General features: G+C 43.5%; 1 protein-coding gene across 6 annotated transcripts in view; it reads right to left on the reverse strand.

The window, feature by feature from the left end:
• Positions 1–15,152, reverse strand: part of prdm10 (PR domain containing 10) — a 151,054-nt gene that overhangs the window by 50,697 nt on the left and 85,205 nt on the right. For all 6 annotated transcript variants that reach the window (XM_080214528.1, XM_080214524.1, XM_080214527.1 and 3 more), the window contains one exon: positions 12,080–12,427. In XM_080214528.1, coding sequence (XP_080070654.1) covers positions 12,080–12,427 — 348 coding nt within the window. The remainder of the gene's footprint in view (positions 1–12,079; positions 12,428–15,152) is intronic.

Here is a 15,152-nt window from a genome sequence, read left to right on the forward strand (position 1 = left end):
CAACAACCATGATCATCCTCAACACCGGTGACCCACAAGGCTGAGTTCTCAGCCCCCTACTCTCCTCCTCACACACCTATAATTGTGTGGCCAAATTCCCCTCCAATTCGATTTTCAAGTTTGCTGATGACACCACCATAGTGGGTCAGGTCTCAAACAATGACGAGACAGAGTACAGGAATGACAGAGAGAATCTGGTAAACTGATTTGACGACAATAATCTTTTCTGCAATGTCAACAAAATGAAGGAGATAGTCATCAACTTCAGAAAGCACAGTGGAGAAAATGCCCCTATCTATATCAATGTGGACACAGTAGAAATGGTTGACAGCTTCAAGTTTTTAAGTGTCCAGATTACAAACTATTTATTGCCCTGGTCCTCCCATGCCGATGCTATAGTTAGAAAGCCCATTAACACCACTACCTTCTCAGGAGACTAAGGAAATTTGGCATGTCCACTACGACTCTCACCAACTTCTATACATGCACCATAGAAAGCATCCTTTCTGGTTGGATCACAGCTTGGCACATTCCTGCTCTATCCAAGACCACAATAAACTACAGAGGGTCGTGAACAAAACCCAGTCCATCACTCAATCCAGCCTCCCATCCGTTGACTCTGTCTGCACTTCCTGCAGCCTCGGAAAAACATAATCAAGAACCCCACGCACCCCCGACATACTCTCTTCCACCTTCTTCCACCGGGAAAAGGTACAGAAGTCCAACTCAAGAACAGCTTCTTCCCTGCTGGCATCAGACTTTTGAATGGACCTCCCTCGCATTAAGTTGATCTTTCTCTACATTTCCCTAGCTATGACTTTAAACTACATACTGCACCCCCTTCTTTCCTTCTCCTCATGTAATCTATGAATGACATACTTTGTCTGTATAGTGCAAAAGAAACAATACTTTTCACTGTATACCAATGCATGTGACAATAATAAATCAAATAAAATCAAATCAAAGCAATTACATTCTTCCTGCAATATGCAGCTCCAGAACTGCACACAATATTCCAGTTGTGGCCTCACCTGTGTTTTATACAATTCCAATATTATATCCTTACTTTTATATTCTATATCTCTGCCAGTGAAGGAGAGCATTCCATGTGCCTTCTTCACCACCTTGTCTACTTGAAATGCTGCCTTTAGGGACTGGTGTACTTGTACACAAAGATGTCTCAGTGTAGTCCTATTTATTGTGTATCCCCTGTAACTATTTGATCTTCCTAGAGAAATGTGAGGTCATGCGTCTATGTTAAAATCCATCTACCACTTTACCTCCGATCCTACCAACCCATCAATATCATTTTGTAGCCTATAGCTCTGCTACCCGGCCAATCTTTGTGTCATCTACAAATTTCCCAATTGTGCCCTCCACGTTCCCGTCCAAATTGTTAATACATAACACGAACAGCAAGGATCCCAGCCCTGTGGAACACCACTTGAATTAACTTACCATTCGCAAGGGAATCCATCAAGCATTACCCTTTGTTTCCTGTTACTAAGTCAATTTTTGATCCAGTTTGCCACTTTACCCTGTATCCCATGGGTAACATTTTTAACCAATCTGCCACGTGGGGCCTTGTCAAACGCCTTGCTAAAATCCATGTACACAATATCCACTGCACTACCTTCATCAACCTTTACTGTCACTTCCTCAAAGAATCCAATCAAGTTTGTGAGGCAAAACATTCCTTTAATAATCCATGCTGACAATCCCTGACAAGTCCATGCCTTTCTACATGAAAGTTAACCCTATCTTGCAGGATTGATTGTACTAATTTGCCCACCATTGATGCAAGACTAACTGGCCTATAATTGTTTGGCATTTCCTCAATTCCTTTTTAAACAACGGAACTATGTTTGCATTTCTCCAGACCTCCAGTACCTGCCCTATATCTGGTGAGGCTTGGAAAATCATCCACAGAGCATCTGCTATTTCCTTCCTGACCTCTTTCAGCAGCCTCAGAAACAGTCCATTTGGCCCTGGATCTTATCAACTTTCACGGATTCCAATCCTTTGAGTACTTCCTCTCTTTATGTTTATCCCATCTGATATCTCAGAGCTCCACCTGGAATACTAAATCTGCATAACCTTTCTTAAACGCTGTGATAAAATATTAATTTAAAACCTTTCCCACAGCCTCTGCATTTACACCCCAGTTCCCATCTTCATCTCTGATGGATCCCACTTTTTCCTGAACTAACCTTTTCCATTAATATATTAGTAAAATATCTTTTAACTTTACGTCTTAATCTTTCACGCATGCCCTCTTTCGATTTCCTTATCTCCTTTTTCACTTTGTCCCTGCTCTTCCTATATTAGTCAGGGCTGTCTGCAGTGTTTCATTCCTTTTGCCAATCGTACACTCTTTTGTGTATTCATTTGTATTCTTCCAGACACCAACGCCGGCATCTCCACATCATCATCTTCTAGACAACCAGGAGGGGTCTAGATTTGGCAGTACCACTCTTATTTTTACAGGGCACATGTCTACTTTGTACATTTTGGATCTCAGTCATACGTCTTCTTCATGGTTTTAAAATTAGGGGTCGAACTTTTAGGGCAGAGATGAGGAGAACTTTTTTCTCTTAGAGGATTGTGCAACTTTGGAACTCTGTGCCTGAGGGTGGTGGCTGTGCCCCTACAGATTCTTGTCAGGCGAGAGAATTATTTATTAAGGGTTGGTGGGAACGTGGGATTCAAAACACAAATAGATGAGCCAAGATCTTAATGAAAGGTGGAGCAGTCTCGAGGGGCCAATTGGCTCCTTCTGTTTCAGCTGACTGCACTAACATTTTCCAAGTGCACCACTACAACCTCCTCAATAATAGATTCCAACTATTATCTCCCTCTGACAGATGTTAAACTGCCTGTAGTTTTCTGATTTTTGCTTCCCTCCATGTTGAAGATCCAAACAATTCCTACAGTGCAGAGGGAGGATATTTGGCCCATCGAGTCTGCTTCGACCCTTCACTGTATCCAAGTCCACTTCCCCTGTGTTAATCCCCCACAATCCTGCGCGTTGATCATGGCCAATCCATGATCTGTACTTCCCTCACACCTTTCGACTGTGGGAGGAAATTAGTGCACTTGGAGGAAACCCACAAAGACGTGGGGAGAGCATGCGAACTCCACAGTCACCTAAGGCCGGAACTGAACCCAAATCACTGGGTGCTGGAAGACAGCAATACTAACCATTGTGTCACCGTGATGCCTCAAAAGGAGGCACAATTGAGGTTTTTGAGTTGGATAGCAGCATTCCAAAACCCAGGGAATTTGGAAAATAAAATTGAATTAAATGTATTTTCTGAATAGAAGCTAGTTTGTTTTCCATAACAGATTGAAGAGTTGAGAGAATCTTAAATCTTTGAATGGGTTTTCACCGCCTATCAAATGTATTTGAGTGAAAGCTCTATTAGATAGTGTAGTAACATTGCTCCTTTTCATTGGCTGATCCCCGATGGCCACAAAGGATCAATGAATCCCTACAGTGCAGAAGGAGGCCATTCAGCCCATTGAGTCTGCACTGACTACAATCCCATTTGGGCCCTATCCCCATAACCCCATGCATTTACATTAGCGAGTCCCCTGACACAAAGGGCCAATTTAGCATTGCCAATCCACCTAACTCACACATCTTTGGACTGCGGGAGGAAACTGGAGCCCCTGGTGGAAACCCACACATAAACCTGCCTCATTTCCATCGACTCAGTCTACACTTCCCGCTGCCTCTGGAAAGCAGCCAGCTAACCAAGGACTTCCCGCAGCCTGGATATACTCTCTTCCACCTTCTTCCATCAGGAGAAAGCTATAGAAGTCTGAGAGCGTATACCAACCGATTCGAGAACAGTTTCTTTCCTGCTGTCATTAGGCCTTATATTAAGTTCATTTTTCTCACCACCCAAACTATGACCGTAACACTACATTCTGCACCCTCTCCTTTTCTCCTTCCCTATGTACTCTATGTACGGAATGCCTTGTCTGTATCGTGCAAAAGAAACAATACTTTTCACTGTATCCTAATACATGTGACAATAATAAATCAAATCAAAGAAGAGCCAGCCTACACTGGGGGAGATTTTGTTCGATTGGAGAGATAAACTCCATGGCAATGACAAAAACAATCTCAATCAAAACATCCCAGTCTCAGTGTCGCCTTGACAACCAGGCTTGGGAGTTTCCTTGGACACCAATGAGGAGAAAGACGACAAAACATGCTGTGAAGCACGGGGAAAGCTACGGTACTTCGTATTGCTATATGCTAAGGAACAGGATACTGATGGTGGACGAGGTGAAAATTAAAAGGCAGGCTGTACTTGAAAAGCTAGCTCTGCTTCGAGTGAATAAGGATCGTATGGCTGGTATCCCAGAGAGGAAGTGGGGTGGAGATAATGCAAGCTTTACCATATTCTTCCAATCTTTACTAGAAGTGCCAGAGGATTGGAGTGTAGCAAATGTGACACCATTATTCACAGAAGGGTGCAAGGCTATTCCTACTAACTACAGGCTTGTTAGTTTAACATCAATAGTGAGTAAGGTTTTTAGACATAAACAGAGGAAAAATCAAGGCACTTGGAGAGGTTTGAGTTAATGAAGGACAGGCAGCATAGGTTAGAAAAAGGGTAGATCATGCTTGACTAAGCAAATTGAAGTTTTCAATAGAATAACAAAGGGTGAAGAGAGAATGTTATGAATGTTCTCTATATGAATTTGAAGAAAACATTGGTTCTATATAAAAGTTGCTATCTGAAAAGAACGTGCTTGGTTATGGGGATAAAACGAGGAAGTGGGACTCGGTCTGAGAACCAGTGCAGACTCGATCCTTCTGCACTGTGCAGGTTCTGTGATAACAGCCGATTAACAAATCTGAGACTCTCTGAATAAGAGGTCAGTGTCAGCTGGGATAGAAAACTGGATTAGGGAAACAGTGAATCATCGTAAACGGCTATTTTTCAGGTGGAGGATGATGGGGATTGGCACTCCCCAAGGGTCAGTACTAAAACCACTTCTTTTGATAGAACATCAAACACTACAGCATAAACAGCCCTTCGGCCCACTAGTTGCACCGATCACATCTATAACTACCAAGCCATAGAACTATCTATAACTTCCAATGCCATTAGATCCCATATACTCATCCAGAAGTCTTTTAAAAGACCCCAGTGAGTTTGCCTCTACCACCACCGACGGCAGCCGATTCCATTCACTCACCACCGAGTGAAAAATTTTCCCCTAACATTTCCTCTGTACTTGCTTCCCAGCACCTTAAACCTGTGTCCTCTCGTAGCGTCCATTTCAGCCCTGGGAAATAGCCTCCGAGAAGCCACCCTATCTATTCCTCTCAACATTTTATAAACCTCTATCAGGTCGCCTCTCAACCTTCGTCTCTCCAGGGAGAAGAGACCGAGCTCCCTCAACCTATCTTCATAAGGCATGCCTCCCAATCCAGGCAACATCCTTGTAAATCTCCTCTGCACCCTTTCAATAGCTTCCACGTCCTTCCTATAGTGAGGCGACCAGAACTGCGCACAGTACTCCAAGTGGGGCCTGACAAGGGTCTTATAAAGTTGAAGCATTACCTCCCGACTCCTAAACTCAATCCCTCGATTAATGAAGGCCAGTACACCATACGCCTTCTTGACCACATCCTCCACCTGCGAGGCCGATTTAAGAGTCCTATGGACCCGGACCCCAAGATCCTTCTGCTCTTCAACCCAGCTAAGACACCCACCCTTGATATTGTACTCCTTCATCCCGTTGGTCCTGCCAAAATGGACCACTACACATTTATCCGTGTTGAAGTCCACCTGCCACTTCTCCACCCAGTCTTGCATCCTATCTATGTCACTTCTGACATCCCTCCAGACTATCCACAACACCACCAATCTTCATATCATCGGCGAACTTACTAACCCATCCCTCCACTTCCTCATCCAGGTCATTTATTAAAATGACAAACAGCAAGGGTCCTAGAACAGATCCCTGGGGCACTCCATTGGTGACCGACCTTCATGCAGAAAAAGACCCATCCACAACCACTCTCTGCCTTCTGCAGGCAAGCCAGTTCTGGATCCACAAGGCCAAAGCCCCTTGGATACCATGTCCCCTCACCTTCTCAAGAAGTCTTGCATGGGGGACCTTATCAAACGCCTTGCTGAAGTCCATGTAAACTACGTAAACGACATCATGCAAGTCCATGATGTCTATAAATGAATTGGATATAGGAAGAGAGAGTAATATTTCAACATTTGTCAATACTATCAAACTTGGAGCTGGGACACGTAGTGAGAATATTACCAATCACCTGCAACGAGTCTAACAGACTGGACAGACAAGTGTCAGATGGAAGTTGGTGAAGTGTGAAGGGGCAGGGAGAGTCAATATAGACTTAATGATAGTTGTCGAGACACAGAACAGAGACCTGGTGGTTCTTATGCCTAAATCTGCCTAAAGGTGGCAGTTCATATCGAGAGGGCATATGGAATCTTAAGCTTAAGTACAAAAACATACATTCACAAAGTCCTAGTTTGGTCTCAGTAATGCATCCAGTTCTAGTCACCATACTTTAAGAAGGATGCAAAGGTCCTGGAGAAGGTGTAGAGGACATTTACCAGAATGGGATGAAAGATTTTAATTGCAAGTTTAAAATGGAGTATCTGGGACTGTTCTGCTTGGAGAAAGTAGGCCAAGAGGATACTGATAAAGTATGCAGCAAAATGGCAGGTTTAGATAAAGCAGCAAAAGCAATTCCCATTAATGGATAGTAGAACTATAACTGGTGCCACAGCCAAAATGTTTTGGATAAAATGTACAGGGGTGAGGAAGGGTTCTTCTCTTTACACAAAGATTGATAAGGACTTGGAACTCACTGAATTATAGGGGTGTGGGAGGGGAAACAATCAAGGATTAAGGCTCATGGGATACAAGGCCAGGTATCTAGATGGGTTGAGAACTGGCTTGCTAAGAGGAGTCAGAGAGTAGTAGCTGGAGGTCTGTCACTAGTGGTGTGCATGATGTGGATGTGCCGGCATTGGACTGGGGTAAACACAGTAAAAAGTCTGACAACACCTGGTTTTAGTCCAACCGATTTATTTGATAGTAAACTCACAAGCTTCCGGGTTTGTCCCTGACAAAGGGACTAACCCAAAAGCTTGTGCGTTTACTATCAAATAAATCGGTTGGACTAAAACCAGGTGTTGTCAGACTTTTTACTAGTGGTGTGCCGCAGGGCTCAGGACTGGGACCTCTTCTCTTTGTAGTATATATAAATGACTTGGAAGAGGGACTAAGTGGTGTGATCAGCAAATTTGCACATGAACTAAGATGGCTCGATTGGCGGGCAGTGAGGAGCAGTGTCTGGCAATACAGCAGGATATTGATAGGCTGGTTGATTGGACAGATATATGGCAAATGGAGTTTAATCCGGATAAATGTGAGGTGATGCATTTAGGCCAAATAATGTAGGGGGGAGTTATATGATGAAAGGTAAGCCTATAAAGAGTGTAGAAACGCAGCGGGACCTGGGGGTGCAAGTGCACAAGTCTTTGAAGGTACAAGTGGAGAAGGTTGTGAAGAAAGTATATGGTATGTTAGCCTTTATAGGAAGGGGTATAGAGTATAAGAGCTGGAGTCTAATGTTGCAGTTGTATAGAAAGTTGGTTAGGCCGCATTTGGAGTACTGCATCCAGTTCTGGTCGCCCTACTGCCGGAAGGACGTGGAGACTCTGGAGAGAGTGCAGAGGAGGTTTACCAGGATGTTGCCTGGTATGGAAGAACTGGGGTATGAGGAAAGATTGAAGAAATTGGGGCTCTTTTCCCTTAAAAGACAGCAACTGAGGGGGGGGATCTAATAGAGGAATATAAGATTATGAAGGGTATAGATAGAGTAAACAGTGGTAAGCTATTTCCTATGTTAGACACACAGTACAAGGGACCATGGGCTTAGGGTGAGGGGGGAGAGGTATAACATGGATGTTAGAGGGAGGTTTTTCACAGAGGGTAGAGGGGGTGTGGAATGCTCTGCCAAGTAAGGTGGTGGAGGCAGGCACGCTGGAGTTGTTTAAGAGTTACTTAGACAGGCACATGAGTGGTTTGGAGATGGGAGGATATAGGAGATTGTTTCAAATAAGGTTCATTAGCATTGGGACGTCCCTGGTAACGTAAAAGGATGTGGAATGATACTAATGTTTTTCTCTTTTAATTCACAGGTTTTAAGTTGGTCCGCCTTGTTGTCCAACGAGGGGCATACACGCGATGGGTCATACTTGGGCTGCTCTTGGATGTTCAAGAATAGCCTAGTGCTTCATGTCATTAGTGTGCGCTTAAACTGGACCAGATGCTGGGCAACACGACAGCTCAGTGACTATCACTGTTTGCTGCGCAGACACATGGATTTGGGCCGGTGTCTGTGGGAGTTTGCGCATTCTCCCCGTGCTTGCGTGGGTTTTCTCCGGGTGCTCCGGTTTCCTCCCACACCCCAAAGATGTGCTATTAGATTGATTGGAGGTAACAAATTGTCCCTAAATTAGTTTCCCTCAATGTGGAATGCCATTAGCATAGATAAGGGTCATGGGTGGAGGGGGGACTGGTAATGTTAAAATGGCGGCGTGGGCTCGTTGGGCCGAAGGGCCTATTTCCCGGGCTGTTTTTGTTCTTTGATTTCAGAAGGAAATGGATGGATACTTGAGGGAAATAAACTTGTCGGGCTTTGGAGGTAGAATAGGGGAATGAAACTGACCAAATTGTTCTACAGAAAACAGCTTAGATTTGTCAAATGATCACCGTCTGTACCTTAATTACTCTTTGATTACCCACCAACAAGTCCCGAGGACTCAATGGTCCACATTGGACATGGCATGGTAGCACAGTGGTTAGCACTGCTGCTTCACAGCTCCAGGAACCTGGGTTCGATTCCCAGCTTGGGTCACTGTCTGTGTGGAGTTTGCACACTCGCCTAGTGTCTGCGTAGGTTTCCTCCGGATTTTCCAGTTTCCTCTCAGTCCAAATTGTGCGGGTTAGATCAATTGTCCAAGCTAAAAATTGTCCCTTAGTGTCCCGAGATGCGTAGGTTAAAGGGATTAGCAGGTAAATATGTAGGCATATGGGGTGGGCCTGGATGGGATTGTGGTTGGTACAGATCCAATGTGCAGAATAGCCTCTTTCTGCATTGTAGAGTTTCTATGAAAAGAGATGTTGCTGACATTAAACTGGTTATTGATTTTCCAGAACATCCTAAATTCTGGAACCGGTCTCATGAACTGAAGTAGCAAAAATAACCCTGCTATTCCAGAAAAGAGGAAATAGTCCAACATCAGTGGTAAGGAAAATGCTGGATCCATTGTTAAGGAAATATAACAGATCATAAGAAATGGGAAGAGGAGTAGGTTACCTATCAAGCATTTGATCAGGTCACAGTTGATCTGACTGCGGCCTCATTCCATTTTTCTGCCTGACTACCATAATCCTCAACTCCATTATCAATTAAAAATTCATCAAACAGGGAACATAGAAAATTAAAATATGATTCCACAGAATCAAATTGGCTTTTTGAAATGAAAATGCAGTGTTGACAAAACTGTCACATTTTTGCAGATGTAACTAGCCAGGCAGATAAAGAGGACCCATTAGTTATGGTGTATTTGTAATTTCATAAGGCATTCCAGACAAAGGTTAAGCATATGTTAGTATGGATAGAGAATTGGTTAAAGGACAGAAATCATAGTTACAAAAACGTACAAAGAACGGAACTGTCTTCCGTTTGAGTAGAGCTACAACCTGAGCTATTCACAACTAAATTAGTGACTTGGGTACGTTACTCTGTCACTTTACCAAAGTTTATTGAGAATACAACATTAGGTCAGACCGTAAGCTGTGAGGCGACTGCATCTTACACCCATCTATTCCCTGTAACTAACACAGTTACAGTTTGTAACTACTGCTGACAGCTCCTTCTATCTGGTTAACTCTACATTGCAAGGGCTCAAATCCAACAGAGTTAACAAAGTAGTTGCACAGGATACTTGTCACTCCAAAGCAATATCAGAAACTCAAACTGTCAGACTGGAAGTGTCATGCTGGAAATCTGAAACAAGGAGAATATTTTGGAAACACAAGTTTTTTAGCCAATATCTAGAAAAATAAATGACAGGTTAACTTGTTAATATGTCTCTGTCAGGATAGTAAACTGAAATATTTCAGAAATGGATTTTCCAGAGCAGGCAAACAGGTGATCAAAAGAACATCTCAAAGAGAAAACCTTATAAAACAAAGGAACACAAATATGCCCTGCCTGCAGCAGTTGTGGACTCGCCAACTTTAAGGGTGTTCAAATGGTCAGTGGACAGGCATATGGATAACATTGGAATAGTTTAGGTTAGAGGGTCATTAGATTGGTTCCACTGGTCAGCACAACATCGAGGGCCAAAGGGCCTGTACTGCGCTGGAATGTTTTATGTAAATATCAAATGGTGGTGAGAATTCCTGGGAAGGGGACATTAACTGAAAACAAAAACATATGGGGAAAGTTTGAAGAAGTTAAATAAAATCCCCAAAGATATCTGTTGTGACAAGCAAAAAAACAGAAGACAACACAGGTCTCTCACCTCACAGCCAGATCATACACAATGGGGCTACAGTCTGTGAGCAGTCACCCACCCCCATCAGCCTGTGCTCTGGTCAACACACAAAATGCCAACCTGTACCCTCTCACTCCAAACGCTAACAATTTCACCTTATATCAAGTGCTCCCAATATAAAAACAAAGAGCAAAGTACTCAAGCCTGAAGTTATTGCAGTAAATGACTGGGCTCTGTTTCAGAAGCTGTAATTCTTTCCATGTTCCACATTCCTTTATCAAGTTCACTTTCCTCCCAGTCTCCATCAGTCTCATCTGTTCTGATTATATCACTTGCTTTTTCAGCTTTCCAAACAATGGACTCGACATTTAGCCCATTTTCTGCTCATCTATAACTCTCTCCCTTTGCAATAAGGATCCACTTGACACTGACCTTCCAGCCCACCAGTCCCAGTGTGCCATCTTCCATGATATTCAGCATCTACAACATATCCCACCACTAAATACATCTTTACCTACCAAGCTTTCTGTAGGAACCACTGCCTCCAGGATAGTTTTGTTCAATGTTCCACCATCTCAATTTCCAGTTGCTCTTCCTCTGATACCTGTCAATTAACCTCTTCCCACATCGTTATCGTGGGCCCCAACAACTCCTTCCCAATGACACTCAAGTCTCATGTGTACTGCCTAAAACCTGGTATAATATATTTAAAGATGACAGTGTTGTCTTTTCTGTACTATTCTGTTCACACTATGATCCTAACTTCGCTCACTCCCCAGATTAGTCCTCCATTCCGAGACCACTTTACCTCCCGAAATTCCCCCAAACAGACAAAACAGGAGATCCCAAGAAATCATTTACTCGTTCGTGTGAGCACTCTCCATCCTTGAGTCTGAGCGTTAATGGTATTAACTCCAGATTTTAGTTTTCCCATTTCTTTAACTTCAGAGAGAGCAGGGAATCTGGATTGGATTTTCCGGTGTTCCAAGAGCACCATTGTGTTCCAGTGTAACAAAAGCAATAGAAGCTGAGAATCCTTCACAGGTCGGGTAGCATCGGTAGAAAGAGAGAAAAAGAGTCAATGTTTCAGGTCTGTAGCCTTCCCTCAGAGGAAAGTCCTGAAAATATTATCACTTTTCTCTTTCCACAAATGCTGCCTGACCTGCTGAGGATTTCCAGCATTGTGGTTTTATTTTGGACTTCCAGCATTTTTAATATTATTTATATTTTCCTTTTATATGTTGGATTAGTTTTGGATTCTTCTAACAAAGATCCAGCAGAGACCTGAGGGCTAAATGGCCTCTTCTGTACTGTAAGATTCTGTTTCGCAAAACTTAGGTGTTGCTCATCTGTAAGCAAAAATAGAAACCAATGAATTACAACAACAAAGCTCCCAGAGCATCCCTGCTCACACTTCAGCTCCACAGCACACCCCTGCCTCGAGTCATATACCCCCTCACATCTTTCAAAAAGGTCTGAAGGAGCTCAGATACACTCACCTGAATGAAGTCTGGGAATTGTTTTTTACAAGAGGGGCAAGTGAAACAGCCGTTAGTAACATGAATCGCAACATGTTCTTTGAGCAGGTCAAGTCTATCAAAAGATTCTGTGCAGAAAATACAGGAGTATGTCTTCTGATCAGAGTGGAATTTCATGTGTGAATCGAGTGCTGAACTGTTTATGAAGCCTTTGTTACAGATATCACAGGTCAGGGGATAGTTGCCCTCCCGACCATGGAAGTGCAGGTGTTGATCCAACTTCTCCTTCTCTCGAAATGCTTTTCCACAGTGAAGGCATTTAAACGGCCGAAACGTCTTACGTATAAAGAGATGATGTAGAGCAGCGTTCTGAAGAAAACAAAGAAAGGAAATTATAAATACATAAATTCACCTTTCACATGAATTTCTCTCACCGATAGCACTAGCTGGGATTCCACAGGATTCATTAACGAGTCTATGAAATTACTTTATGTCTGAATTACCTCACGAGATGATTGACAAGGACAGTGATAAAGTGTGACATTTTCATCTTTGGATCTGCCTTTTTTTCTCAATACCTATTATTTCATTCCACCAAAGCATGAAAAATGAAGGATAACTCGTGTGTTTTTTTCCTGCAACTAGAATTACACAAACAGAACCACTGGAAAATAGAGTCCAAGCCACCAGCAAATAGTACGGGAGGCAGTTCATATAGTAAAGCACCTGCTACGTCTGACTACAGTCTGAAACTGATGCAACACCGGCCCTGCAAACAACAGCAAAGGAGTGCTTTCTTCCAAAGGACAGACCAAGTGACAGGTAAAGCCCAGAACAGCACAATGAAATGAGGTCAAAACCAAGACTGAACTTCAGACAAATCTCTGATGTTAGTTGGTCCGTTCTATCCAAATCCAAAATGAGGTCAAACCACACGCACAAAACTCACCAACTCCATGAACCAGACAGTTCACACCCATAACAGGTATTCTCTGCCCATTGAAGTGGTGGAGGCTGCCTCGCTAAATATTTTTAAGACGCGGGTTGATGGGTTTTTGATAAGAGAGGGGATTAAGGGTTATGGGGAGAGGGCGGGAATGTGGAACTGAGCCACGACAGATCAGCCATGATCTTATTGAATGGCGGGGCAGGCTTGAAGGGCTAGATGGCCTACTCCTGCTCCTATTTCTTATGTTCTTATGTATTATTGCCATACAAACACCATTCACAATCCTCGGTGCCATGACTCTAAGGACTGTTCGGTGAATACACAAGCGTTTAGCCGGGTCAGGAAATGGCACAGTATTATCCTGGCCCTGAAACCAACCTTTTAAGACTTTTTTTTTAAACAGGCTGGTGTCACATTCCAGTCATACCAAGACTGTGGTCAGGGATATATCTAAAAGAAGTTCTTTTCATGAGTGGACCTTGTTCATGTCCAGAAATGACTGACAGAACATTAACCTTCAACCTCACAACTGCCAGAACACTGCCATCTGCAAAGATACCTCTGTACTGCCTTGATATCAGGTCCAGGATTAGACCAAACATTTTTCGAAACAAACTAAACATGGCCAAAGTCATTCTATTCTGTATCTTCCTCCAATGCCTCTCCACTGTTGGGTGTGACTACTCTTAACCATCTAATGGTTCCCAGACAACCACTTGCAAGGGATTCTCTTCCGGCTCCCAACCATTACCTTTGGAAATCCCCAAATATTAATCCCCACCCCCTCCTATTTCCCACGTACATGGTGTCCTGAGGCATCATCACCCAAAGGCCAGCATTAGTTTTCATTTGTACGCTGGTGATACTCAGCTTGACTTCACCACCAGCTCTCTCAATTCCTCCATTATTGCTGAACTATCATTCTGCTTATCCGAAATCTGGTATTGGATCAGCCTTCCTCGTGGATCACCAATGTGATGTACCAAAGAGGCTTTTTCATTCTGACACCGCTCAATGAATTGCCATTGGGAGCTCCTTGCTCCTGCTAGGACCACCCATAGTAACAAGGTCAGGGGCAGTGCCAAAGTACGCACCAAAAGGTTCTCAATGGCCGAATGATGATCTCCGGTGTGGAGGGGTTGCCTTACGAGGAAAAGTTAAATAGGTTGGGAATCTACTCATTGGGATTTAGAAGAATGAGAGGTGGTCCCATTGAAACAGATTTCTTAAGGGACTTGATAGGATAAATGATTCGAGGATGTCTCCCCACCTGGGAGAGTCTCGGGTAAGAGAACGTTATCTCAGAATAAAGGAATGCCAAATTATAACTGAGATGAGGAGGAATTTCTTCTCATCAAGGGTTGAGAGTTTTTGGAATTCCTTGCCCCCAGAGAGCTGTGCGACCAGAACCCTTGTGTATATTTAAGGCAGAAATAGATTCTTGATCAGAAGGGGAATCAAGGGTTACAGGGAAAGGACAGGAAAGTAGACGTGAAGGAGATTAGGTCAGTCATGATCCAATTGAATGGTGCAGCAAGCTCCAGGGGCCAAATGGCCTTCTCCTGTTCCTATTTCTTATGGTCTTAACAGGTGAAGGTAGACTGTGCGTCTCGCTGGCAGCAAGGATGGAAAGTGGCTGCTGCGACAAGGTGGTTGTGGCTCGACATGGCACCAATAAATAATCACTACCTGTCAGAATCGTGTGGACCAAGATGATGCCCCATGTGAAGCAAAGCCACAATGCAGGCTCCTACCAGGGTCCATTTGCCAAGTACTGTGATGATGGAGAATTGTCGACAGGGTTAGGCCGTGAACCTGGGAGCCTCGAGTCAATAATCTGCACATGAGCGAGAGAAAGATGCCTGTTAGTCATTGGACACCTGTGTTGAGACAGAGGTGTCTTTGAGCAGCAGCATCTGTGACTACAAAGTTTTTTTTCTGCTTACCTTAGATGGGGAGGGGGCTTGAAAAGATGTCCTAAAAAAAGGTTGGGGAACCACACCCCAACTCTGTGGTCAAAAAAAACTTTAAATTTTTCAATTTGGAATGGACAATCTGAAGACAGACGGGCTGGATAGAAGAACTGTAACTGTGAGCCATCAAGATTCCTGAAAAAGGAAGGCAGAGTTGGGAGAGTGTAATATT

The sequence above is a fragment of the Carcharhinus amblyrhynchos genome, chromosome 29, assembly GCF_965287045.1.
Source record: "Carcharhinus amblyrhynchos chromosome 29, sCarAmb.v2.hapA, whole genome shotgun sequence".
In the NCBI taxonomy this organism is placed as follows: domain Eukaryota; kingdom Metazoa; phylum Chordata; class Chondrichthyes; order Carcharhiniformes; family Carcharhinidae; genus Carcharhinus; species Carcharhinus amblyrhynchos.